The sequence below is a fragment of the Pyrus communis genome, chromosome 6 (assembly GCF_963583255.1).
Source record: "Pyrus communis chromosome 6, drPyrComm1.1, whole genome shotgun sequence".
Taxonomy (NCBI): domain Eukaryota; kingdom Viridiplantae; phylum Streptophyta; class Magnoliopsida; order Rosales; family Rosaceae; genus Pyrus; species Pyrus communis.
In genome coordinates, this window is record NC_084808.1 from 22,282,128 (window position 1) to 22,308,591 (window position 26,464).

General features: G+C 38.4%; 4 protein-coding genes across 5 annotated transcripts; 1 reads left to right on the top strand and 3 right to left on the bottom strand.

Moving 5' to 3' along the window:
- The first annotated feature begins 270 nt into the window (after positions 1-270).
- On the top strand, positions 271-3,515 carry LOC137736862 (protein NEOXANTHIN-DEFICIENT 1-like). Of its 2 annotated transcripts, none has more exons than XM_068476163.1 (12): positions 271-515; positions 612-681; positions 999-1,146; positions 1,234-1,317; positions 1,745-1,808; positions 2,012-2,058; positions 2,183-2,237; positions 2,333-2,371; positions 2,480-2,648; positions 2,769-2,829; positions 2,926-2,982; positions 3,114-3,515. In XM_068476163.1, exons 3-12 carry the CDS (start codon positions 1,088-1,090, stop codon positions 3,367-3,369), a joined length of 891 nt encoding a protein of 296 aa, XP_068332264.1. In that variant the 5' UTR covers positions 271-515; positions 612-681; positions 999-1,087; the 3' UTR covers positions 3,370-3,515. The 2 variants fall into 2 exon arrangements, with proteins under 2 accessions (XP_068332264.1, XP_068332265.1); XM_068476164.1 differs by having other exon boundaries at positions 615-681.
- A 190-nt stretch (positions 3,516-3,705) lies between these two features.
- On the bottom strand, positions 3,706-6,453 carry LOC137736861 (serine carboxypeptidase-like 45). The gene is made up of 10 exons (XM_068476162.1): positions 6,130-6,453; positions 5,915-6,016; positions 5,741-5,836; positions 5,149-5,241; positions 4,942-5,015; positions 4,586-4,867; positions 4,361-4,485; positions 4,163-4,255; positions 3,957-4,074; positions 3,706-3,855 (listed from the first exon to the last, which is right to left on the bottom strand). Exons 1-10 carry the CDS (start codon positions 6,383-6,385, stop codon positions 3,706-3,708), a joined length of 1,389 nt encoding a protein of 462 aa, XP_068332263.1. The 5' UTR covers positions 6,386-6,453.
- Positions 6,454-12,062: 5,609 nt separating this feature from the next.
- LOC137737348 (coiled-coil domain-containing protein SCD2-like) lies at positions 12,063-17,396 on the bottom strand. The gene is made up of 17 exons (XM_068476796.1): positions 16,864-17,396; positions 16,202-16,374; positions 15,672-15,747; positions 15,495-15,536; positions 15,340-15,402; positions 15,199-15,248; positions 15,087-15,114; positions 14,807-14,881; positions 14,443-14,553; positions 14,297-14,357; positions 13,862-13,981; positions 13,626-13,747; positions 13,352-13,421; positions 13,201-13,242; positions 13,045-13,085; positions 12,512-12,638; positions 12,063-12,380 (listed from the first exon to the last, which is right to left on the bottom strand). The coding sequence occupies exons 1-17, from the start codon at positions 17,227-17,229 to the stop codon at positions 12,259-12,261; spliced, it is 1,689 nt and encodes a 562-aa protein (XP_068332897.1). The 5' UTR covers positions 17,230-17,396; the 3' UTR covers positions 12,063-12,258.
- A 2,349-nt stretch (positions 17,397-19,745) lies between these two features.
- On the bottom strand, positions 19,746-26,248 carry LOC137737433 (RNA polymerase II C-terminal domain phosphatase-like 3). The gene is made up of 12 exons (XM_068476898.1): positions 25,213-26,248; positions 24,946-25,078; positions 24,790-24,845; positions 24,638-24,695; positions 23,114-24,550; positions 22,254-22,850; positions 22,025-22,171; positions 21,667-21,929; positions 21,452-21,563; positions 21,071-21,328; positions 20,744-20,790; positions 19,746-20,644 (listed from the first exon to the last, which is right to left on the bottom strand). The coding sequence occupies exons 1-12, from the start codon at positions 25,923-25,925 to the stop codon at positions 20,581-20,583; spliced, it is 3,885 nt and encodes a 1,294-aa protein (XP_068332999.1). The 5' UTR covers positions 25,926-26,248; the 3' UTR covers positions 19,746-20,580.
- Between the last annotated feature and the right edge of the window lie 216 nt (positions 26,249-26,464).

A 26,464-nucleotide genomic window follows, 5' to 3' on the forward strand; every position in this document is an offset into this window, starting at 1 on the left:
TCCAGGATATCTGCTTAGAGACCAGCCTAAAGGATTAATTAGTGGAAAGTACAAAACCCACCTCCAAGGCTCCTTCTATATCTATATGATTGTATCATCTCATCAGTTTTGGTTTTCCATGTCGCTGAACGTTGATGGTATTGGTGCTGGTATTGCCCATGTTATTCGTATTGGTAAATGGGAGGGTGGTTGTTATTTATTTTCAGTTGGCGCCAAATAAAACCTGTGGTGGGTTTGGATAAAGTACTCCTAGTCCTATCCACATCCACTCCTCTCCCATTCCTAGAGTCCTACTACGGCTATTTGTGTCTCAGCACAGCCAGCCAATCCCTGTCTTTCTATCCGTTTTGGTTTTACTTCTCTCACCTCCTTGAATTCTTCCTCTCTCTCTCTCTCTCTCTCTCTCATCATTTTTTCTTCCGGGTTTCTACCTCTCTTTCTTTTCTCGGCCAGTTAACTTTAGGAGCTGAGTTTTGTTGTGTGCAGCTTTCCTTGGTTGGTTTCGTTTCGTTGAGGTGAGCTTTGCTTGTTTGCGTTCCTTTTTTTTCCTACTTAGCTGTGCTCTTGATCTTCACAATGCATGTATTAATGTATTGCATATTGTGCACAAGGAGAGAACGGGCGTGCGGAAATCATTTCTCTTTTGACGATGCCTGATATCCAATCTCACAATTGTTCCTAGTAAGTATAAAACATCAATTAATTATTTAGTGTCCGCCACCCTTACAGTACGAGAGAAACTTAACGACACCTGAGATGTCACGGTGGCGGCCAATCATGTATTGCCGTGACTTTTCCTCGCTTCAATGTGTGATTGACTCAGAATACGATGGCATCCTAGGTGCATGGAAGTTCTTTCTACAATTCAAGATTGTGTTTGCTAGTATTTAACAAAACAGGGCAAGTGATCATTGTAATTTGTAACTGCATGGGGTGGCACCACCACCATGAGATGATTAGGGACTTTGCTTCTGATAAATGATGCACTTTTTGTTTAGGGATTTCCTGGACACAGCTTCAATGACTTGATTTTGGCATCTTCAAATTTGCTTCTGGTAAAAGCACTTTCTTGAAGTCATTCAAGTTCATGGATGTCGGAGAAACAAAATGTTCCTATGGAAAGCCTCCATGGATATTCAGAGGCAGGTAAGTGTCCAACAACTTCAGTTTTTTTTGCTCTCTGTTCTCAATCATGACAAATGACTCTGCTGATTGCCCGGTTTTTCTGATCAGCGCGTTGTATCAGCTCCACCTTGTCAAAGCAACAACTGTTCGAGCATGCATCCCGAAAGAGTTCAGACTAGTTGAAGCATTTGGGTAAATGTACTATTAACTGTTGTTTAAATGATGGCTTTTTAAGCAAAATGGTCCTCAAATGAATACATCTCCTCACTTTGGTCCATGCAAATGAAAATCGATAGAAGTTGTCCCTGAATTTGTTGACCCTAAGTCATTTTGGTCATTCTGTGAAAAAACTGTCAATATCATTGTTAAGTGGAGGGTTGGTTTCGCGTGACAATTTAACAAGGATATTGACAGATTTTTCATGATTATAGTGGACAAACTCAAGGATCACTTTTATCGATTTTCATTGTCGGGACCAAAGTAAGGAGTTATACCAATCTTGAGACCAGTTTTGATAAAAAGCCTTAAATGATTGAGCGATAAAGAAGAATAAGGTTGATAGGATTCGGGATGGTCAAAGAATCCGATCACCAAATATGTGTTTGATTACACTTTACAGGTACACTCTTGGTGGCTTCTTTCTTGCCAACTATGATGACAGTCCAGTTGGAATGTTTGATGAGGTTCATATCTTCTGCATAATCATCACCTTACAAAGTCATACTTTTTCGGGCCTCGATACAGAAAGCTAATGAACAAGATTTTGTTCACTACTTTTGTTTATCGCAAGAGTAATCCATGTTTGCTTTAGCAAAATATAGATAGGAATTCTTCTGAGGTTTCTTCAACCACTCACTAACAAGACTGTTTATGTTCTCCCTCTCAGCTCGTTGTGATCGCTGGGCTTGTTTGGAGCCCTCCAACATCTTGCGCGTATGTTTCCTCAACCCTTTCTTTCTTCGTAATAAGCCGAAGAGCATGTAATCTTTAGGAGAGACTTGTTCTGGACTCTAAACCCTAAATCATAAGCATTTTTACTTGTTTTTTTGTCAAACAGCTGGGCAGCTAAGGTGCTTGTGAATAGTGATGAAGCTTGTGACCATGGACGAAAGGTGTGAGGCTGCATAAGGCACTCTGCCGCAGAGCTTGTCAAGGTTTCTTATTTTTTGTATGTAGTTCTTATGTTGGTTGCAGTCCCCTCTTGCAGGAAGTAGGGCTTCCAAGTCAAGTTGCAAGGTTTTCGAAGGTATGATTTTCATTTGAATTATAAGCATTTTTTTGCAGCTTGCATATGGTGAACTCTTCCTCCCTAAGGTGGACTACGGCTTACGAAATTTATTTCTGTACAAAACAGAGGATTACAGCAGTTTCAAGGCAACCAAAGAGCAAAAACATTGGATTTCTTAATGTAATTGGTAGCAGTGCTGCTTTCTGTGATCCAAAAGAATGTATAGGAGTTCAAGTGACCGAAATCAAGGCTTCATCGGTTAAAGATTCCTTTAATTTCAACCTTACCACTTTCGGTAAGTTGGTTAATCCAAATATCTATCTCACTAGTATACGTTTGATGTTTTTCTTCTGTGGTTTCATCCTTTGGCGTGATTCAACCATCGATATTCTAATTGCGAGTTGGACGATGGCAGTGCCTGAATCCAGTGCTGGGTGGAGGGGGCCGGCGATCAAATTGTCACTTCCAAGTTTTAGGTAAGTTTCTCCCTTTGTGTGTTGTGCACATAATTATCTATGCTATTAGAGTGTATCTTTTTCCCTTATATACTTCCTTCTGTTGTGAAATTGTAGCGGCGGCACAGAATATTATCCCAACCTTCTCAAGTACTCTTGCCGGATTGAGTGCAGGTTTTCTTTTTGTTTCAGTTGCTTTTTTATGTTCATCAAGCTTCATAAATGTTAAAACTCGCATGCTTCCATCGTTTTCTACCTAACTCAAGTGTTAATTATTAGTTTGCTACCTGATCGATTTTTTATAGGGTACGAGCAGTGCATCCAGCAAAAGTATCAGGACCATCTCCGATGCCAAAGACCGAGACAAGACAATCATCAGAAATCCATACTAGCGATACAAAGAACCACGCAACTGAAGAACTCGTGGATAACGGCAAGAACCTCTGTGAAGCTGTGATGTTATCAAAGCCTGTATTGGCATTGGAGTTCAGTTGTATGAAAATGCAGGTTGAAGCTCCAGTTGTAGTTTCCAACTGCAGGAACTCTTTAGCAACCTCTTGATCTTGTGTTCTTGTGTTGAGTTACATAATATTCCAACTAATCTTTTGGAGTGCTGTAATTTATATTTTTAATATCTAACAGATCAATTGTTTGAAAGTATTATAAAAAATAAAATAAATAAAATGGAAACTTGGGATTTTACAAAAGCACCTTCTTTCTTTCCTTTTTTTCCTTGAGATGTTTACAAAATTCTTCTACTTTCCACAGCATGGACAAACCCATGTAACCTGTTACAAATAACAAACAAATGCAATTTTTTTCATGCTCAGATGATTAAACCTTTGCAACCAAACTTCTTATAATCTCAATCCGGCGACAATGTAGCTTATCAGTAGATCAGAACACTTCTGGCAGAGGCCGGCCCTTCAAAAACGACTTGAACAGCACGAGTGATCTCTCAGGCTGCGAGAATGGCGCTTCGTGTGATGCTCCTCTAATGGTGGCAAAAGAAAGAATATTACCGTAAACTTGAGTCCATCCACCAACCTGCAGGTGATAAAAACATGAAACATGCATTCATCGCGTTACAATTTATGACAGAAGCAACCAAAAATTCTTAGATTTTAGTAATCTTGTAGTAAATTCACCTGTTGTCCTTCAAACCAGACTCTATAAGGCACAGTGGTGTTTAGTCTTAACTGCTCTGCAAGTCCATGAACTAATGTTCGACTTCCAGTCAACGGGATAACAGAATCTTGGTCGCCGCTGAAAGTTTAAAACTTGAAAGTTTAGTCCACTGCAATAACATTTAAGATGAAACACAATGGTTTGATGCTGTCTAAAATTCTTCTACCTGTAAACTAAGACCGGTATTCCTGCTTTGATAAGTTTGCCTACGATTGTGATCGTTGGTATCTCCACATCCAGCACCTGATAATCCAGTACGCTGCCATAACACACAAGATATTTTCATAAGCAAAACTGTTGACATGAACACTACTTTGAGGCGCATTCGAATTTTTTTAAATGTACATCTTCAGAAGAGAATTACTTGCTGCAAACTGCCCACTGTCGAACTCCAACAAGACGAGCATGAAGCGCCTTCTGCACGTCTGGCCTGTTCAAATAATTAACTACTTCATCCTCAACACACACATCTATTGAATCAGCAACTTGCTGCCAAAACGAACAAGTTCAATTAATTAGAAGATGGACACGAACTTCGTGAAACCAAACCAAAATTTCACGCTACAATGGAGCAATAGAGGGTATTCACCTGAGGAAGGAGGGCTTTGGATTGGGAAAACACAGATGATATACAAACATCAAGGGTGACATCATACTTGTCAACAAATTTACTGGTTTCTCTGCTCACTTGGCTCATCACCCTCGAACAAATAGGCGAAACTGAGCCTCTGTAATATTCACTCACAAACCGCGAGTAGTTGCAAACGGAACTGAACATTTTGTAAGTTGAATCCGATATCAATCCATGAGACCAGAAGAACTCAGCTCTTGAATTGAAGTCAGTTGCATATTCTAGGACTGGATTACCCAACTGCAATGAAAACGAAAAATTTAGACCAAAATCTAGATGGCGAAAGCTGGTAACTTCGAGATTTTATTACTCACAGCAATTCCTTTCAAATTGAAGTGATGTTCCTTGAACTGGAGCATGAGTTCTGCTAGCTGAGGAACAAAGTGACCTACAAATAAATAAATAAAATCAGTTCCTCCATTTCTTATTGGGGTATTTCGTTTGTAAGTCGAAAATATTTTCAACATTAGGATCGAGTCAATCAACATCGAGAAATAATCAAAAGTGACAAGATGATATACCAGCATAGCTTTCTCCAGTAATATACAAGCTTCTATTTCTGTATTGCGGGAATTTTTCAAACCACTTTTGCAAGAACAGAAGATTGTCCCTGGCTGTAGATAACAAGGACAAAATTCAGAAATCACACATAGCCTGTAAAGGAGAACTTTTTGTCAACCACAAGGATGATTACAAAACACCATCACACATGGCATATCTGTAAACTGTAAAGTGAATTTTTCGAAATTAAAAAAAAAATGAAATTAGTGCAAACCCCAGCATGAAATATTCTTTTGAATATTTGGTGTAAAAAGGAAATTAAAAGATTTCATGTGGATCTTTTGAAATTAAAAGAATACTTTCTTCGTCTTTGGGAAATGAACAAAGGAAGATGATAGGAAGACAAGTTGACCTGAATGTTGGGTGCAGAAGATAATTTTTTTTCCTTTTTCCTTGCTTAGCAAGATTTTCTGCTTGCTGAGAAAATTTGGAAGAAATTTGGAAGACTGAATGGAGATAAAGATTTAGGACCCGTCTTATAACCATTTTGATTTTAGTTTTAATTTTTTGACGGAAAAATAGAAAACCAAATTTGAAATTGGTGAGTCATGCCTGTGATGTGATCGGCTACAGCCTCATAAAAAGAAGTATCCGTTGAGTAAGAGAACCCCACTCCAATTGGTGTCTCCAGGTACAGCATGTTTGCTTCTGCAAATCAGTGAGCATGTTAGCAATCTGCACCGTTGGATTGTTTCGGAAAACCGCATTGATGAAAAAAGATCTCACCTCTATTCCAGCTATGCTCATTTCGAACCAAGACTTCTCCTTTAGGCCTAAACGGTCCGTTCTCAGAGAATGCTCCGACTCCAAGGGAAGAACAACCAGGACCTGGAAAAATCACAACCCATAAAAAACCCAGAAGTAAAACCTCATTTTTTTAAAAACCCAGGTGGTAAAAAGTAAAAAGATGGAAAATTTAATGGTGGGTAAGAAATGGGGACCTCCATTGAGCCAGAGGACAAGAGGCTTGGAAGCTGGATCTATTTCTGCTTCAGCAAAATAGTAAAACAGAGCTTTCTGTTTTTTCGCATCAACGGTCACATAGCCAGAATACTGCTGGAACCCGACGGGGGGCTGACCCGGCAACCCGGTAATTCTGTCGAGCAGAGAAGGAGAAGCTTCTGCTTCAATGGAGGAAGAAGTTATGTGGAAGAGAATTAGAGTGAGTACAATGGTGTTCCATGGTAGGGAAATCATGGGTTGAGTGAGTGGGAGGAGAGAGCAAAGAGCCCAGAGAGAAGGAAGGAAAGAGAGCGTGGACGGAGGTCAGCTGGGCTGCAATGTTGGCCGGAGTGGGGGCTCTATATAAAGATTAAGGCCTGATTTGGTACTAGCAGCTGATTCTGAAAAAAAATTGATATAAAAAAAAGCTATAAGTTATTTTTGTGTTTGATAAACATTCGGCTTCAGTTTTTTTTCATAGTTTTATGTGAAAAAAAATCAAAAACAAGAAGCTGCAAAATCCAGCTTTGAAAAATCGGTTTTTTTCCACATCTGTTTTACATAAAAGTTTACCAAACATTATAATATTGTTTTTTTCTTTTTTCAAAAGAACTTTTACAAAAAAGTTTAACAAATACTCTGCTGCTTTATTTCACAACTGGTTATTCTCACAATACAACATAAGCAGTTTTTTTTTAAAGCACAAAAATACCAAACCAGCATAAAAGAGAGGAGATAATCTTGTTTTTGTAATTATTATTGTTTGAACTGTTGTCCTTTCAAAGACTTGGGCCTGAAACAGAGATGTGTGTGATCATGTGAGGAGGAGACCCTTGGTGTGAATTCACCGAATTGGTCATTTTGGGGTCACAACTCACAAAAGAAAGTCTTTGGTCCGACTGGTGCACCGCGTCATCCGTCAATTTCAATATTTAGTACTTTACTTTTTTTTATTCGTTTAATTATTTTATAAAATTGACTGTCAATGTGAAATGTGACTTAGTATTTAGCCGATGAAATTGATAAAAAAGTTAAATTAATGCAATTCAGAAATCACGTGATGTAAAATGTAAAAATTAAATCTCATAGCTCATTTTGCAAATAACTCTTAAACCTTGTAATGGAAATTGCAGTGAATCCAAAACTGAATTAAATAAATCTTTTCTATATAGAAATGAAAAGGAGCCATACGCATGGCATTACTCAAGAGTTGAAGGTGACAACCAACCAGAGTGTAATTAATAATTATGTCTCCACGGAAATGCACTACAACTTTCTAAACTTCTAAGAAATAGTGAGGGTTGAAATGAGTGATGATTTTGGAGGTCAATGCCAATAGTAAAGACTTATCGCATCTTGATTCATGGGCTACGACATAAATAAATAAATAAAAAAAAAAAACATTGTGCATTGACGATTTTAACGTTAATCATATTTCAATCTATATTTGTCTATATTGAAGATTTTTAACGTAATCCAATCTACATTTGATCAATTCTCTAAAAGCATACAAACATACGAACGACTAATCTTAGTACAACATTCAATCTTTCAGCGATAACTTATTTAGTTATCCTAATAAATGATATAAGATTGTATTTGCACGTGGGCTGTACAGCACTCAGCCGCAGCTGGCTAACCTCCTTTTTTCCACGGTAGATGGTTCCGTGTGAAGTAGGACAAAACAACAAAATATATTCCGTTATATGTCTTGTTTGCTTCTTCTCAGCCATCGAGCTCGACTTAAGGTAAGGTCTCAATCTTTGCTCGTGACAACTTGGAAACTGGTCCAACTTATTATCCGTTTTATTTTTCCGCACAAATTAAACCCTAGTTAATCCGCATGAAAATTTTTGTTTTTATCGTGGCCAAACAAAATATACTTACTTGTTGGCTGTTGCAGCAGCTAGCATCTCTGCAATATTTAGGTCACTTTTGAAGAAAAAGAAAATAGGGTTTCAATGAAAAGTGCCTGTGCTCAACTTTGGTTGGGAAATGTGCCTAAGAATGGAAGTGGAGCCATGAGCAATGAGCAATGAGCATTCTGTGAGTCTTCAAATGGAAGCAAAGGTTTACCTTAATGGGTTTCCTTCTTTTGATTATATTTTAGTTGTTTACAGGTGGAAAAGCTGGCCAACTTTCTGAGTCGATATTGTCTATTTTTTGTTTCTTGTATTGGCCTAGAGTCTAGACACGCATGGTTAGAACCCATAAATTTTGGTTTCATATTCGATTAGGGTTTCTGTGTGTGGACAAGTAAATGACAATGGATTGAGTTTTTCCATTTCTTATTTAAAACCCTTCAAAGTTTCAATTTACATGATTCTAATACTTAGAAAAGGTAGTTTGTAGATGTATACAAGTCGTTGGTAGTCAGTTTGTCTCAGCAATACATGTATACAAGTAGAGAATTCCTAAAGCCTATTACGAGAATTTCTTCTCTAGCAAGTAACCCACTATTTATTATACTGATATTGTTTTTTTTATCAACATATTGCCCTAAACTTAAGCCTATTACAAGGATCTTGTATCCAACAACTCAACCTTTTATTTGTACAATCAATAGGTGTTAGATTTTATCATAAAAGACCTAGGTAATATTAAAAGTTGAATCAGTTTTTATATTGTAATTTATTTAGTTAATACTCACAATATTTGGCCTAGACACACATTTTAGAACCCATAAATGTTGGTTTTCACATTTGAATTGGTTTTCTGTGCGTGGACAAGTGAATGACAATGGATTTAGATTTTGGCCTCTTTACTCCATTTCTTTTTATTTATTTAAACCCATTCAAAGTTTCAGTTAATTGTGAAACCCTAAAGAAAAATTAGTTAAATTTGTAAAAGTCAGACCAGCTTTTAACTTGACAAAATGGATGAATTATTGGGTCAGGTGAAAACTAGAAGGAAAAAAAAAAAAAAAAAGAAGATCGATGCGTTGAAAATCTCTTTCTCTCTCTCTCTCTCTCTCTCTCTCATGAGTGTTTGTGTGGTGATGATGGGGTCAAGAGGCAATGATTTTCACTCGAGCACGTTGGAGAAAATATTTGCGGTTGAATACGCCTGCAGGCAAAACATGCTATGTAATGTGACATTTAATTTTTGAATAATGTGAAGACTAAATTTATAGGTAAGATTTTAAAAACTAAAGAATATGGAAGTTGATGATTGATTTATTATGTACACGTTGATAAATGTGCTTATTATTATTGGTGACACGTCATTTAGTTTGTAAATTTAGTCTTTAAATTTGATCCCTCTAATATTACCCTTAAATTTTTTTTTTTTACCAACCCTAGATCACTCGTTTTGTAGACACAAAAGGCAAACCCTACCAAAAGCCACTGCCTTGCCGCCCGCCCACAGCATGTCTCTACATTTTCATCTTGGAAACCTCCTCCCCCCACCCACCACGTTTGCCTTTTCTTTTCTTGCGGTCCCATCTCAAGCTCAACTACCTTCCAATGCAATTGTGGAGAGAAAAGTATGAGAGTTCCAACTCCAAGCCTCTTAACCAAGCATAATCTAATCCAGTGTAATAATTATGAGGAAAACCATGATAGATATGTCCATTTGTAGGCTAATCTTTAAATTTGAAGGTGAGTTTACACTTTATCCTTCTAGTTTTGGATTAATGACAATTGTGATCATATTGTTTAATGATGCTTTTTCTAAACCCAATCAATGATATAATATTTGAAGAAACGAAACTTGCATATCTACAGTAGCAATATGAACCATTTAAGCAACGGGATGATAAGAAAAAGGATTCAGATAAGCATATTATAGCTCAACACTTTTTTGTACAAAATACAAGGATTGTGGTCAAATAAACTATCGGTTCCATTTTTCAAAACTTTCCATGCATTTCAATATTTGCTATGAACATGTTTATCAGTTAAACTTTTAATTCAAACAAGCAAAAACACGACCTAATATAAAACTCCAGCTAACAAAACAAATTCCATAAATTATATATGGACCATTTTTTTCCTTGTACGGACATCAAAGATAATATGTAGACTAATAGAAATCTTTATGAGCAAGAAAATAAGAACCTTTCCAAAGAAAGCATTAACTTTATAGATATAACGTGATGAACATTAACTCATGTGACATTAATTTGTCGTCTATGTAAGTTAATATTAAGTTGATTAAATGCTCAAAAAAGTATCGACTTAATAGTTTGAAAGATTGATAGGTCCAGGGTAGATCAATTTGTAATTTTAGGGTTGTTTTTTTGCTAATTTTTGTAAGGCAATGCATTGTTACATACTCTAAATCACAGATATGCAAATATAATTAATCACCATAAACTTTAATTATAAAAGAGGAAGATTCTAAATGATGTAAAACATGTAGGGTTGTGTGTGCAATGTGTGTAGGGTTCATAGATTAGGGTTTATAATAATCCTAAATTAGCAAAGAAGGGACCCATTGCACAAAATGGGAAGGGGAAAAACCGATAGGGAAGGGGAATTGGGTCAAAATTACCTTTAGAATTCCAGTGTCTTTACTCTTACTTTCTTTCGTATGTATGCGCACCTTTTCACCAAAAGAATGCTTTGTTTTTTTTCTCTTTTCTTTTTACTGTGGTGGGGGGTGGGACTGGGGAGTCCACCAAGAAGGCCATGGCCCCAATGGGGGGCACTACTTACTATCATATTCAAGTGCACATGCTGCCTATCCTCCTAAGTGCCATCCAATCCTCCACAATACAAAACAAATTGTACACATCTCTCTCTCTCTCTCTCTCCTTTGTTAATTTGGTCCCAGTTGGTTGATCAGTTGCCCATACTCTTGTGGTAAGCTTATGTTATGACCCCCCCCCCCCCCCCCCGGTGGGCACTTGCAATATTTTAGTTACAGTGGCCAGCGGCTTCAGCAAAACTTGCAGAGCGTGCTAAGTGCCATGGACCGCGTGACAGACAGTCCAGTGAGTGAGAGAGAGATTAGGAATATTTATTATCCTTCAACGGCCATTTTACGACGTTCCATCTGTGAGAGGACAAAACCATTTTCCTAATGTTATTCTTTCTCAAGACCCATAAATGAAGTGAATCATAAATCATGTAAACAAGTACTTCACTATAAGCACTGCAGGTCTTGTGTGGAAAATATGATTCATAAAGCTAAAATTTTTTAGTCCAAATTGTCTAATCACGTGACATGTTTAACCACTTAATATCAACAAACGTATTGCCATATTATCGACTTCGATTACATAATTGTCGATATAAGTTGTTTGCACATTTCACTATTCACAAACATTATTTTGACAAATAATAGAATAATTACAATAAATTATTTTTAAATTGCAAGATGAGAGATTCAAACTTTGTTGTACAAAATGAAGGACACTGCAGCACTCGGCCATTCGTACATATTACCCATTATTACTTGGTCCAGGTTTCATCTCATAATTCTGAGAAGGGGTGGTTGTGGGAAAAAGATATCCATAGTCAGCAGAAAGAGCCGTTGAAAGATAAGAGTGGACTTTTCCGTATTCTTCAAAACCACATACACAAAAATACACAGAAGCATCGGAATGGACGACAGGAGTCATTGTTATACCTACCATATAATGGCATGAAAATGGTTGGTGGATAACTGAATGCCGCAAGGTAGAAAAACCAACAACAGTAGATGGTGATACTCCGATCAGCTCCTATGCGTTCAGAATTCAGAGTAGGAACTTAATTGGGTGGAATTAAAAGAAGAAAATTTTAATGAAAAGCTTTTGGTACTGTTCGCTTTAACGAAAAACCACATTTTTACATTAAAAAATCAATCATGATACTATTCACTTTATCTTTTGTTTTGTCCTTATCGTTAAAACTCAAATATTTCAAGTCATTTTTATTAGTTTTCCTTTAAAAGAAACGTAAATGGCGTACTTGAATTTCGATTTGTACAAAAAAAGGAACTCTTTGATCGTGATTCGTGACTATATAGAGGTATTACAAGGGAGGAACTCACTTCTCATGTGTATCAAGCAGAAGCTCAGATGAAAATTGCTACAACAAAACCAGTTAACACAAATAAAAGAAGTAAACGTAAAATCGCTTGCAATAGCTTATACATCAAACAGATCTTTTAATTTCAGAGTTTCAAGCACAGGTTTTTCACCGTGGAGCAGATTTCTGTGCAACAGACACGGAAGAGTCTTGATCAATTGCCTTGCGGGATTCTTCCCACAGTCGGCTCTCAATTCCCAACTTCCTGAGTTCCATCAACCCTTCCTCAACTGATCAAAAACACGGGCATAAACAAAACCCCATAACGCTGTAATACTGAATCTCAAAAAGAATGCAATAGTTTTGTGTGCAAGGACCGAGTGAAACGTAAAATTTTGAGGAAAAAATAAATAAAACTTACCATCGACAGCATCATGTGAAGACGGTGCATGCCCACTGCGGTTAATCCAAAACTGAACTCTTTCTTTGGCAATGTCCTCCTCTATACCAAGAACTTTGGCTCTTCTCCAAAAATAAGTAAGCCATGCCTGTGACAGTTGAATATGCTTAATATCATTACATTAACAATAATTAATATCATGTCCTTGTGAAAAATGATTTGTAACAAAGAAACGCATAGACAAGTATGTTTATTAGACCAAAAATGAAATGACTAATAAGTTTGAAGATTATGACAAGTAATTACCTCAACTTTTTTTATTGAGTTGCTATAAATCAAATGTATGTGGCAGTTGATTAACAAGCTGGTATATTTCTATGGATAGAAACCATATTATTACGTTGAATATTAGCCACAAAGGTAGGTCAAAATAGCATCAGTTAAATAGAATTTCAGCAATTGAAGTGTACATGTAATTACGTAAATGCGTATATGGAAAGAACGATTTTGTATGAATGGGACACAAATACGTAAAAAGAATGGAAATTTCAGACCTCCTTAAAAAGAACATCCTCTGACTCCTCGGGACTCAATTCTGCAAGAAACCATTAAGTTAGTAACAGTACTAAATTTTATTTGTTTATTTTCAAATATGGCAAACTATGGATCACCCAAAAGACCTGATATGTAAAAAAATAAAAAATGCATACCAATAGCCTCCGTAAACTTTGGATCAGCTGGTGATTTGATATCTGAAAATACCCGTATGTGTCAAAAGACAGTAGGAACTTTAGATGATAACAAATAACAGAAGAAAAGCCAACCAGCCAAGCCAACATGATATAAAAACACAATGCATACCCGAGAATGATAATCGAACAGAGTTTGGACGTCGTTGTTGAGCCAATGCAAGCACAATTTCATCCTCAACCTTCGTTGAACAAAACATCATATATTAGTGAGAAAAAGAAAAAACAACAGATTACCGAAAGAAAAACACTGAAGCAACCTAATACAGACTGTAAAAAGAGACCAATGTTAATCTAGCATGGTGAGTCTGAGTCGGAGAATAACAAAAAAACAAAAAAAAAAAGTATGAGAACAAAATCAGACAGGCAATGCATCAGGAGTGCACCTTCAAGGAAGCAAGCTCCTTCAACCCCATTTCAACAGCAAGCATACTCTCAATGTTTCCTTCTCCGGTAAGATCATCCAAGTCTTGCAACAGTTTGTTTCTCTTCTCAAGACCACCATTACCTGTTCAATGTAAGATGAATTAGAGCATGCCATAACTACAATGAGCTACTCTTGTCACGGAACCGAACAATACAAAAATATATACTAAACAAAAAACTCTGCAGTGATGATTACTAGCTTTTTCCCAAAGTTCCTCCTTAGCCCTTTGTCCTGCAGAAATGACGACCTCAAATGGGAGAGGAGCTAATGATGACCAGTATTCGTACTTAGCAACTGCAATATCTGCACATATACCTACAAGGCACAACAGAGATTGAGTAAAATTGAGTCATATGAAGGGTGGGCATCATGAAATCCTATTATGCTGGTAACAGCTCTGACTACTTAAGAGATTGCCCTCTTTTTATTATCTCGTACAAGTTTTCATTTTCATTACCAAATTTAGTTTATTTTCTATAACATAAAATGCAAGCAAAGGCAAACAAAAGCAGATATCAATGGGTAATTAATTGTCAGAATTAACGTAAAAAGAAAATAAAAACATATAAATGTATCATGAGTTCCTAGCTAAATGCTAGAAATTACGACATAGCATATCATGTAGAATACCAAGCTTTGCAGCTAAACCCCAATTGCGTGCAAGCCAACACCTCTTGAGGACTACTTCTTCCTGAAATATGGATATACTAAATAATCAGTCCCCAGATGGCTTACTAATATGCTCTATCAAGTGCTTATACTATGTGTATACATACCATTTCTTCCTGAGTCAATATCATTCTTTGTGTCATTGACCGTAGAGATTTCACTTCAGATTCAGCTCCATGGAGTTGTCTCATAACAACTGCACTCGCTTCTTTTGCTTTCTGATCCAAGCAATTAAGTTAAAGACAAATATTAAAAGATGTTGCAGTAGTAGCAATAGAAAATTCCTCAAAGATCCAATGTAGAATAAATTATACTCTCAAAATACTAATTAAAGCACTTTCCCGAGTACTGTTTCCTAAAGTTATATATTTGTATATTGAATCTATATATTTAAAATTTTGTTATGCTTCAGACTTGAATTTAGAAACTCTTTTTGGCAGACTGACAATGACCTAATGGTAGCATGCTTACCTCAACTTCAGACTGAATAGATGCAACCTCCTTTTCGGCCCCATCTTTTGATTGTTTTGCATCTTTTAGTGCAACCTATAACAATAAAAAGCCTCTTTAGCTTTATTTGTTTTGTTTTCTCTAAAACCAATTCATGTGAATTCTGGTTTAGCAAACTCCAGATTAAAGTTAGATAAAAACAAAAAATTTCAACCAAGAGAGTCACCTATGAACAAATTTTAAGTAGGTTTGACTTGTAATTAGGTGGGGCAAACATAAAACATTCAAGTTTCCTAATTACCTCTTTTTGCCGCAAGGCAGCTTCCTTTCTGCAAAGCAACGAGAAAAAATGTCATTAAAGGAAAATGAGAATGAAAAAGGCAGGCGTGAAGGTTATATGAACTTTAGTACACCTGCTCAAGAATTTAGCATCCAAAGACATGCCTTCTCCAAATGCAGCAACCTGAAGACTCACAAACATATAGCCAACTTTGTATTTAATAAAAGCACACTCTCAGACATTATGCAGCTGATTATTGTATTATAGAACTTACCTGTTTTTCAAGTTCTCTAATTCTAGCCTCTGTCTCATCGCATTTCTCTTCTTCATGTCTAAGCTGTAAGATAAATTTCACAGCGGAATCAGTCAGAGATAAGGTCGATTAAACTAATTACTTATTTAAGAAAAGGAAAGGATGACTTATGGCACCTTATCAAGAATATTCTCATTCTCTTCTTGTAGCATTTCAAGCTGCATTTTAAACAGTGAATAAATACCAATAGGAAATAGAAAATAATACCATATTTATCTAAAGTAGTATAAAAATGGCACGTATTCAGATGTTAGGGGCAAATAAACTGAAATAGATGCAATTCATTGGCATACTTCATCACGGAGTGCAGAAGCATCACGTTGATCTCCTGGATCTTTTGATTTGTAATTTCCTATTTCTGATAAGAATCTGCAATTTGTGCACATCCATTAGCTTCACTTGTTGTATTATTCAACCAAATTGACTGTCCCACAGGCATAGAAGCGAACACAGAAATCTATTTAAGGTAAGAAATAAGTTGCAAAGATTGGCATATACACATAAAGTATTAATTTATTAGTCAACTTGTTCACGTGTAATGATCCCCCAATCACAAAAGCCCATAGGAAGTTCAGTTTTCCGTCCTTGTTTAGGGTTATATCAACCATAAAAATGACATTGTTAGCAAGATATTAATCGGATTCCTTACATAGTATGTATACATTTGAAATCCCGAAAGAGAATGATAGTCAAAACCAAGGTAAACTATGATATGAGCAAGACATTGACAGAATTCAAAAAAAATATCCCTTTACTGTATCCCTAAACCTCTGAAACACAGAGTTCAACTATATAAATGACATCAGAGAGAAGATTTTTTTACCGATTCTCTTTTTTGCTATTAGTGATGGGAGGGTCCAGTGGTGGCATGGAAGTTGCTGTCCTCGGTGTTCTATTGGGTGGTACCAATGGAGGTGCCGCACGAAGAGACATTGCTGGCCTTCCTGTTGATGTTGAGCGAACCTGTGGAGTTTCGTCTAAAGAGGTCCGAGCTAACTAATTAAAACATCCAAACATTCAATTAGCCATCTGCATTGAAGCCTGAACGTCCCCATCCATTCACAATACCATTCATAGACACACACACACACATTCCTTGCTAAATACAAAAAAGTAAATTTCTACTAATCTAAGCTGTGTATGAACAAATCTAGACGTCTTAGTTTCCGGTCAACTCACTCAGTCAATCAAACTTTCCACTCACTGGTCTAAATCCCCACAAAAGGCAGCCTTTTTCAAACAGAAGACGGCAGAATTTCACAAAACTGATAGTATATTAGACTACACAGAGCAACGTACAACCAGAATTCAAATACAACGAGCAACTAAATCCACGTTCAGTTCCCTTCCGCTCAAATTCAAGCTCGGTCTGATTGCATTTCGACGAATTCATTCAACCACTCAGTACTCACAACCGGCAAATTTCAAATTCCAAAATCCAAAATCTCAATAAAATTTCACAATTGGGAAAGTTCAGAGATTTACCGCGGGCGAAGGCGATCTAGTAGTGGACCTCAAAGACGGAAGCGCAGGCTTAGCACCGGGACTGTTAGCATTCCTGGAAAGAGAGAGCGGTGGGGGAGCACTGTACCGGAATCCTAGATCATCATCTTCGTCGTCGTCGTCGTCGGCGGTCTGCGAGGCCATGACCTGAGCGAGGCGCTGGGCCGCGGCCTTGGCGGCAAAGTTCTGAGTGCGTTTGATGTTGGAAACTCCGCTGGCGGAGGAGGACCGCGCGTGGTGGCCACGAACCGGCGACATTGCCGGAGATGTAGCTCCGCCGACAGTGGCGGTGGACTCGCTCGTCCACTGGCGGGCGTAGACAGGGCTGTCGGTTCCCCTCCGGTCCATGGAGCGGTAGTTAGTCAGTCAGTTAGTTAGAGGCAATGGGAGGCCTAGATCGTCGTGCGGGAGGTAGGGGTGGAGTGGACACCAAGGCTCCAAGGTCGGAGCTTTTTTCAGCTGGAGACTGAAGAGAGTGCGGTGGGGGTGAGAGGTATTTGGGTCTTTGGATTGGAGACCGCTGTCTGTAAAATCTACTATACGTTAGTCAGACGTTGCATTACGTCACGTGTACTCTGTAAGCGTAAATTGAAGGTGTAAACGTAGTTTATGCTCTGACTGATTTTGTAAAAGTAGAGTGATAATTTTGGTAAAAGTCAAACAAAATGTCGGATCAGGATCCTCTTCTAATCTAAGGATGAGGATGCTAGTGATCAAGGGATGTGGGCTGTTGGATTGAGGATCCTCGTGATCAAGGGATGTGGGTTGTTGGATGAAAATCCAACGATTATAATTATTATAACTTTAAAGTGACCTTCCTATTTGTAGCCGTTAGATTTTCATCTAATGGTCCACATCTCTTGGTCATGAGGATCCTCATTCTTAGATTAGGAGAGGATCCTCATCCCAAAATGTCACCTAAACAAAGGTTGATGATATATACGCATCTATTTTTAATTCTTACACATGATTTTTAATTTTTAAATGTCTAATAAAAAAAATTAAAGACATCAATGTCTTGCCAATTTACTATCTTAATTCCACTTTAGCCCCTCTTTGTTAAAAATTCTATCAAAACAAATCAAATGCTGCTCATTTGAGAAGAGATTTTTTTAACGTGTCAGAAATATGATCTAATATATCAAGTGTTATAACACGAGTGGTTAAATACTTTGTATATCAAAGTGTGTTCTTAGCACGCTAACTTTAGTCCACTGAATTTTTATCCTAAGCCATAAACTTGAAAAATAGGCTCACGTGAGGTAAAAAATTACATTTTGACCAAAATTTGACAAAATTAATAGAGGTGGGTGCACTAAAACATGAGTTTGGTGGAAAACTGGCAATTTTTTTTTGTTTGGAAGGTGAAATTTTCTAACCATGAACAACTTTTCTAGGGTTAAAATTCACCCCAAACAAAAACAAGTAAATTATTTTGATCTCTAAAACCAATTCGTTAACAACTTCATGTGTACAATGATAAGTTAACAGATATATTAATACATTTGAAATTTTCTTAAACGCTACTTAGTTAAGTTGAAAAAACCGGCTAATCAAGATCAGTAACCAGTAGTCCATCCAATGAACCTTCCAAGGATCGATGCCCCCATGGACTTGGATCTTGACAACATATCAGATCTTGCATGATCGGCGTTACGGCTTGCCAGATGACTCTTCAAAATTCTGTTCTCATTCCTTAGCCTATGTACCTCGGACGAAAGCCGCTCAATTGTTTCTCTTATCCGTGTTTTTCTTGATCAACTCAGCCTGGCTCTGCATAGTTTCGTCGATGAGCTCCAACATCTTTTCGTTCCACAAATTTTCTGTCTCACCAACATTAGCATCAGATACTTCGTGGAATTCTTGGTCTGTCTCAAACCATGCCTTAAGAGCCTTACGGTCCATGGTCTCAGCAGCGGGATGACCTCTCGAGATTGTCCTCCAAAGCCCTTAAACCCTAATTAAATCAATCAAGTATTTTGAGACAAAGTGTATAAGAGAGCTCGAATGCTTAGAATTAATTGACCCTTTGAGGAGGGGCCATGAGGCCTTTATATAAAGAGAGATCGCTTAAAAGTGAAAGGTCTTAGGTTCAAATTTCGTAGATGACGAATTTGATATTAAATTAGGCTACCCATTGTGTAGTTTAACCAAATTCCCTATTTCTCTAGTGTAAAAATATCGATGTACTAAAAAAACAAAAAAAAAAAAAGATCAAGCCAACAAAGAGACTTTACCTCAAGAAACATCCTTCATAAAAAGTGAGTTAAGCCAAATGATACGAACAATGCATTCGTCTTTTGCACGCATATTCGACCCTCTCCCCAATCCCCACAATTTTTTTTTCATTTATTAGAAGTATTGTGTTAAAAATTAAGAAGAGGAGGAAGGTTCAAACCCGGAACATAGTAAGTTAAATATGAAGACCATAATTACTAGGTCGATTTACCACTTGCAATTCAACCTCTTTTTACAAGTTGAAGTAGTTTGAAAAATATAGCCACTTGTAAAAAAATATATATGGATTTGGACCATTGCTTTTGTATCAAATAATGTTGCTGTAAAGTGTAGGCAACCATCGCGTTTGCTAAATAAGAAAGCTCACGTCCACATTACCTATATAACCATGCAGAAGTACCAAAAAAATGTAATCTCATTGAATTCTTGACAACTACTCGAAATAGCCTCATAAACTTTAATGCACCAGCAATCCCTCGACAAAAAAAATTTCTGAATTAGCGGACGTTCCTGTCTGTAGAATACAGATGGTAGTTGTCCTCCTTAGGTTTACCAGATTCCATATGTTAAGGGTTCAATACCGTTGGTGTGTATGTCACGTGAGAAGAAAGATACAAAGAACGGGATTTGGTATCGAACTATATGGTAAAAGTTAAAACAATATAAAAGGTGATTCAGGCAGAAAAATCTTGTATAACATACTTCGTGTGCATGAAAATCCGTTAACTCGCTTGTTGTCGATGTTTTCTTTCTTGGAAAACCAATTTTAATTAGGAGGTGAATGCAATAGCTAAATCATGAGTTAGCTGATTAGGGACAAGGATTAAGTATAATCAGGCACCATCACAACCAGCCCAGCCATTTTTCCCACCGTACCAATATCCAAATGCTTGCCTCAAGCTTTGGATGACCAATTTCTCCCTTGCCAGACTTGGTCTTTCGTACCCCATGTATACAGTTTTGTATCCCCGACAACCCCCACCGCCACCTTTCCCTTCATACGCTCATCATCCTTCACCGAAATTTACCTCCTAGTGCAGCCAATTTGCTCCATCACTAGGTTTCAATCTCTTATTTTACGTTTTGGCTCTAGAAAACTTGCATTTACAATCCTCGTCCCCGAAGCGACCATGTCTGGCAACCAATCTCTTATTTGATCGGGAACAAAACGTGCCCAACCACAACCATCGAGCCCAAACAGAGCCACCAAAGCTCGACCAGAGTTTACCACCTCATTCCTCTTCTCACAATGATACCGACCATGAAAGCAAAACCTTGGGCAATTTAAGTGCAACTGCCAATTATTGGGTGGAAAACATGAATCAAAACGACGCCAACCAGTGTCAGGCCTAGGGCTTAGCTGCTTCCAGCATGATCTAAGGTTTCCATCCCGACTCCAATGCAACACTTGATCCTACGTTAACCAGTTTTAGTTATCGGAAGGGTTAGGGTGCTGATTGTTTATGGTTTAATGGCAAAATCCTGCTCATTTGCCCTCCGGTAAAGCAAAGCTGATGCTTCCACCCTGGTTAATTAGGAGAGGGAAAACCATGTCGAATTCAAAATCCAAAGAAATTAACAAAGACAGAGAAAACAAATGAACAAACAAGATATAATTTCTCACCAGCCAGGATGGACAACAAATTTCCCCGAAGAAATAGCCCAATTCACCTGCTCAAACAATTAATGTCATGCCTCAACGCAAGAGAACCTAGCAGAAAGGAAAGCTGAGAAAAACACTGAAGTAAGATTTCTAAAAGTTATTTTTTTTCGGTTTTTTCAAGGCTTTTCTGGCAGAGGCATCGGAGTTTTGGGTTGTTCTCTCTCTTTGTTTCTTTCTTTCTTTTTCAGGTAATCAAGAGTAGCTGGGAAAGCTCGAAAATCATATTTCTAAATGATATCAAGTCTTAGTAATTCGTTCTCATAGCATAGATTATGGGAGAAACAATACCTTGTCAGTCCCGAGGGAATTGGCAACTACATGGGTGACCTGGTCATCTATATAGTTGGTACACACAGCACCAAACTGTTCAGCTGTCTGCCACAGCGGATGTAGGTGAGGATTGACCTCACCAACTGGAAATACCCTGCTAAATAGTATACGACAACCATTCAAAATCTTCCGCTGCTCAGAGGCTAGAATATTTCTAACATCTGCTTCATCTAGGGAGGGATGGGAGAAAAAGATCTGATGCATCTTCTCAATAACCTATACATAAAAAACAACAGATAACTGATTACTCTCAATGAACCAGAGAAGCGAATGAACAGATAATCAAACAGAAACATGTAAAATTGTCTGCAATCTCAGACAGTTGAGCGGCATCCTCACCGACAATGAGGATGCCAAAGTCCCATCTTCTTGTCTCTCGTCATGGTCAATCTCCAGCAGAGAGGGACCTAAAAGCCCAAATTGTCGTCTGCTACAAGGAAAGTACGTATACCTGCAAAAGCATTTGTACATAAGCATTAGGTAACAAGGCAAGCAAGCCCATCAAAGTACAGAGACAATAAGGATTATTATATCTTAAATTGAAGCATGGTTACCGTTCCACGACTATCAAGTTCATTTTGTTATGCGGCCAGACCCTCACAGAATCATCTATAATCACAACAGCTGATTCCATACCCAAAACTCCTTCCAGATCCTTACTCTTCGGAGCATCACCATCATCGGGATCTCCATCGTCGCCTCTAGAAATAACTCGTCCAGCAAAAAGTACCCCTGTTGGATCTAGCACCTTTGCCATTTCCGTTGCATATAGCTTGTTCCCCATTGTGTAAAGATGCAACTCAAAAAGTTGACTAGCCTGATGTCCAAAGAGGCAATGCAATGAATTCTCCACTTTCAAATAAACCATAAAATGAGAATTTATGCCAAAATAAATTTTATATACAAAATTACCCTCTCCAAAAAATTCCAAACCCCAGGCCGTAATTTGGTCCACATTCCCATGTGATGGAATCGAAAGAGATGTCGCTGTGGTTTTTCACGATCCTGTTCCTCTTTCTTTCTCAAAATCTCATCATGCACTGGGTCTACTTCAATAAACTGAAAAGGATAATATAGGTTAGAACAAATTTACAGAGGAAACGGTCCCTTATAATCACTGGTCACAAGGACCAAATCCTACCTTAGCTGAATTAAGAAGTGTGTGATCTAGATCCAAGACAAGGCAAAGCTTGCGTGCTGCAAACATTTTCTTCTGTTCTTCTATCCTCCTTGCTCTCTCTCTCTGGATAGCAGCTTTTTGCTGGTCATCATATCCTTCAAACAGATGTTCAACATCTCCCCACATGGGGGCAGAATGAGAGGGACCTGCTGCAGCTGCTTCAGAAGCAGAAATACTTCCAGTACCCTGCTCCTCAGTCTTTGGATCTATTCTCTCAGTCTTGATTGGAACTGGTTGGGAAGAAAGACTCTGAGAAGCTATTGTTGGACTCGTTGATCCATTAGAAACAGAAATGATATCAGCAATATTTTTCAGATTCTTTGTGAATTGGCGAGCAATGTCAGGGGCCTCTACTGATTGAGAAGTGACTAGCTTCATATCCACCTGACCATCGTGCTTTTGGCCATTAAGATTATCCTTATTCCCCTGGCTGCTGGACAGTGGGGTTACAATATTTCTGAACTGCTCTTGTCCCAGACTCCCACTCTTTTGAAGTGCATTACCATGGAGAACACGACGAGGGTCACGGGGTTTCATGCGGACTTTCCCTGACTCATCCTGCAAAATTTGCAGCGCCAAGAGTTTTTATAACTCGTAACATGACTTATGGATCTAAATAGTACAAAAGGTTATCCAACAACCCATCCGCTAAAAACAGAATATTAAAATAGAGAAGATAAAAATTAAACTAAATCAATAATTAGGAAAACTAAAATATATCGGGGCAATCATACAGAATAGGAAGAAAATGCAAAAAACACATGCTTTAGCCCATTCTAAAACAACAGTTAGGAAAAGGATATAAGTACACAAGCACTAACCGTTGGAGCTTTTTGTGAACTAACGGGAAGTGTTCCTGCTAGTGTCTGTAACATGGCTGCGGTCTTTGAAGGAATATTCACTGATGCATTTGATCTTAGTATTGAACTTGAGCTTATAGGATTTGTCATGCTTTTTTCAGGATCAGCAGACTTCTGCTGGGCTTCTGCAGCTAACCTTTGCTGCTGTCCCAGCTTAAGTATGTTTAACAGCATGGTTGGATTCACAGCAATATCTTTAAATATTGCAGAATTCACAGCAATGTCTTTAACTAATGCAGGCAGGGAAGCCGTGCTTATATCCGTCACTGACAAATGCTCATTTGAACTGTTTGGGCCATTGGAGTTTCCATCTGCAGTACTAGAACTACTTACATCATTAACCACCTGTCTGGGATCAGACTGTGTGTTCTCCACTGTCTGATTCTTGCTAATTAAATGAGGTCCAACACCACCAATGTCCTCCAACCAGCCACCACTTCCAGAAGCAGTTTTTGGATCTTTAACAAAACCTGAGTTATCCAATGTATTCCTTTGCCTCTTTAATGCAGGACCATCAAATTTAGAATCCTCAAGGGGTTTTTGCTTTCTCGAGCTTAACGTTATAACTGAATCTACTTTAGGTGCACTATGCACTGTCAAGGGCTGTGGGTTGAGATTCAAGGCACCCATATCAGAATTGGAAAACCGAAGCCTAGGATCTCTATTCCTAGTTGGAGCTTTTATGGTGATATTAGATCCAGAACTTGCAGGGGCAGCACTTTTACCTGTAAATCGTTCTTGCATGCTGGAGCTACCCACAGGAATAGGGGAAGGAGAAACAACTTGCTGTCCCAAAATAGGAGGAACTGAAGTTCTTAAATTACTAGCAGAAGAACTAGAAACCTCTCCAACAGTATCATCATCCCCATTATCACCGTCTTCTGATGGGGTTGGACTTGGAAGTCTTTCACTCATGAAAAAAGAAGTCCGATTAATTTGTTGATAAGTGGATACAGCTTTAATAGCATCAGTATCATAAGGATGCAATCCAGAACCTCCAGCATTTGGTGTCACCCTAGAGGTATCAGGCCGTGGTTTTACCATCTTATCAGTAACAACCAATGTGTTCTGAACAGGAAAACATGATGGGGACTCTCGTGTTGGAGAAGGAAGGCTATCTACATCATGATCCTTGTGAGTGTCTAACAGGGGAAGCACGACCCTCCTACCCTTCAAAATAGACACTCCTGGTTTTGGTACTTCGGACAACATAAATGGATTGCTATAAACCCCAGATACAACAGTGTCTGAAGCAAAATTAGCTGACGAACCGGCATTTACAGCTTCAGAATTCTTATTATTAACCCCACCAATAACCTGTACCTCATTATCTGTAATGCCTGCTCTAGTTTGGAGGAAAACATCAGGGGAATCCACAGAGGATATCATGACCCCTATCTGGAAGAAATTAGAAACCGTGTCAATACTTTATAACATCAACTAAGTATCCTAAACTGATTACACTTAGGGCAGCGAAAAGTGCACCTCTTTTATCTGCTCAGGGGCAAGAAGAGGAGGATCATTCTTCACAGAAGAAAGTACCCTGTTACCAAAAACAAAACAAAGGAAATAACTACACTATCGACGGGATTAGAAACTCTAATAACGAAAAAAAGGAGCATCGGACTCATAAGAACCTTGATATAATATCTTTGTTTTGTTCCTTTTGGTCAGGTCTCATTGAGCAGAACACCTGCAACAAACAGCAATTAAACCTCTACAACTTCAATAACCAGAATCTGGAAATATCTGGACAGAACAACATCAATGTGAGCAATTCTTAGGTGGCTTACGGAGCTGATAGCTTGTACTGCAGTGAAGGACGGTTGAACAAGAGCTTCCTTTGTGGAAACATTAGTTTCCGAAAGCACTCCACGCAAGCTCTCCAAAGTGTTGAGTAACTGGAGGCAAACATCCCCAAATGATCTACAAAACATAAACCAAACTGTAAGAAAACATTGTCTAACAGCTACAGAGCAAATTATTCAAACTGGGCAATCATCATTTCACTCCCACAATTCACCAATCAATCCGATTTCGACAGCAATCAGTTCACTTACTTCTCTGCTTCATTTACAGTAACACTTTCCAAAGCCTCCCGAATCGAGCTCACTCGCATCTTCAAACCAGTCTCGGAATTATCAACATCCATATCATCACAAACCAAAACACCATCTCTAGCCTCCTCAGCTGTCGCCGTGTTTTCGCCATCGGCAGGCTCCGAATCCAGATCAATCTCGCCCTCCTCCAACTCCCCTTCCTCCTTCTCAGCATCCATTTCATCACCACTATCAACAATCACCACTCCATCCACTTCCTTCGCGTTGCTCCTTTCGGACGAAATCACCGACGGCGACGACGACGATCGCTTCAATTTCTCGTCGGGGTCATTCACTTGCAGAAGCTGATTGAGCGGCTTATTCTGTACGGCCTGAGCCCAAGCGAGGTTAACCAAGCCGGACCTGTACCCCCGAAATCCCGGGTAGTTGTAGATGTCGCGCATCGTCCAAACCCTAGCATCATCTCCGCCGTTGGATTTAGACGGATCCTTGGGCGGTGGCGGCGGCGGAACCACCACCTTAACTTCCTGCTGCTTCTCCTGCTTGACAAAATCTTCCTCACTTATCTCCTCCACCGAAGTCGAATCCGAAATTTCACCTTCTTCTACATCTTCAACCACTTTCGCACCTTCATCATCTTTCCCCATTACACCACCCCCTAAAATTTCCTCGATTTCTTTGCAATTGTTCCACCCAAATCCACCAGCGACCATAAATCGCTAAAAAATTATCCAAATTTTCCCACCACCAAAACAATTTCCACAGACTAATTACATAATCTCTTTCGCTTACACAAAATTGACTTTTAGGGTTTAATTTTTCCTCTTTTTATATTTTTTTTTTCCAGAGATGTGGAAATTTAACGCCGTAAATTACGATGGGATTCAAGAAATGTAAAGAATTTGAATCTTTCGTAGAAATTTCTGGATTTTCAGATCTGTTTGGCGGAGTTTTGAGATCCCGATCTTTGGGATTATTTACGCTTTCGGATCGGGAGAGGAAAATAAAATTACGGAAAAATAAGAGAAAAGGACGATGAGAGAGTAAAAAGACCGGGGGTGACGAAGGGGAGAGAGTTTATAAGGACGAGGGAATCTAGTACATGCAATGAGTTTAAATCTGGACCGTCCACGTCATCAATCCGGAAAAGCAAGGTGATCCTTTTTTCTTTTTGGTCGTAAAAGGCTAGGTGATCCTGGTGAGGGATTTAAATGACAAAAGCAAATTTGCTCCATCAGGAATAAATTGGTAA

What these genes read in the sequence shown, in the direction of transcription:
- LOC137736862 (XM_068476163.1), top strand. Translation starts at nt 1,088, where the DNA reads ATGGATGTCGGAGAAACAAAATGTTCCTATGGAAAGCCTCCATGGATA. An exon ending in CAGTTGGAATGTTTGATGAG is followed by an intron (nt 1,809 to 2,011) that starts GTTCATATCTTC and finishes TCTCCCTCTCAG; the next exon opens with CTCGTTGTGATCGCTGGGCT. An exon ending in TCTTGCCGGATTGAGTGCAG is followed by an intron (nt 2,983 to 3,113) that starts GTTTTCTTTTTG and finishes GATTTTTTATAG; the next exon opens with GGTACGAGCAGTGCATCCAG.
- LOC137736861 (XM_068476162.1), bottom strand. Translation starts at nt 6,385, where the DNA reads ATGATTTCCCTACCATGGAACACCATTGTACTCACTCTAATTCTCTTC. An exon ending in TGTAGCCGATCACATCACAG is followed by an intron (nt 5,242 to 5,740) that starts GCATGACTCACC and finishes TGTTATCTACAG; the next exon opens with CCAGGGACAATCTTCTGTTC. An exon ending in CAGTGGGCAGTTTGCAGCAA is followed by an intron (nt 4,256 to 4,360) that starts GTAATTCTCTTC and finishes GTGTTATGGCAG; the next exon opens with CGTACTGGATTATCAGGTGC.
- LOC137737348 (XM_068476796.1), bottom strand. Translation starts at nt 17,229, where the DNA reads ATGGACCGGAGGGGAACCGACAGCCCTGTCTACGCCCGCCAGTGGACG. An exon ending in ATGAGAATATTCTTGATAAG is followed by an intron (nt 15,403 to 15,494) that starts GTGCCATAAGTC and finishes TTTATCTTACAG; the next exon opens with CTTAGACATGAAGAAGAGAA. An exon ending in AAAGTTTACGGAGGCTATTG is followed by an intron (nt 13,086 to 13,200) that starts GTATGCATTTTT and finishes GGTTTCTTGCAG; the next exon opens with AATTGAGTCCCGAGGAGTCA.
- LOC137737433 (XM_068476898.1), bottom strand. Translation starts at nt 25,925, where the DNA reads ATGGTCGCTGGTGGATTTGGGTGGAACAATTGCAAAGAAATCGAGGAA. An exon ending in AACTTGATAGTCGTGGAACG is followed by an intron (nt 21,564 to 21,666) that starts GTAACCATGCTT and finishes ATGCTTTTGCAG; the next exon opens with GTATACGTACTTTCCTTGTA. An exon ending in TTTGTTGTCCATCCTGGCTG is followed by an intron (nt 20,645 to 20,743) that starts GTGAGAAATTAT and finishes CTAATTAACCAG; the next exon opens with GGTGGAAGCATCAGCTTTGC.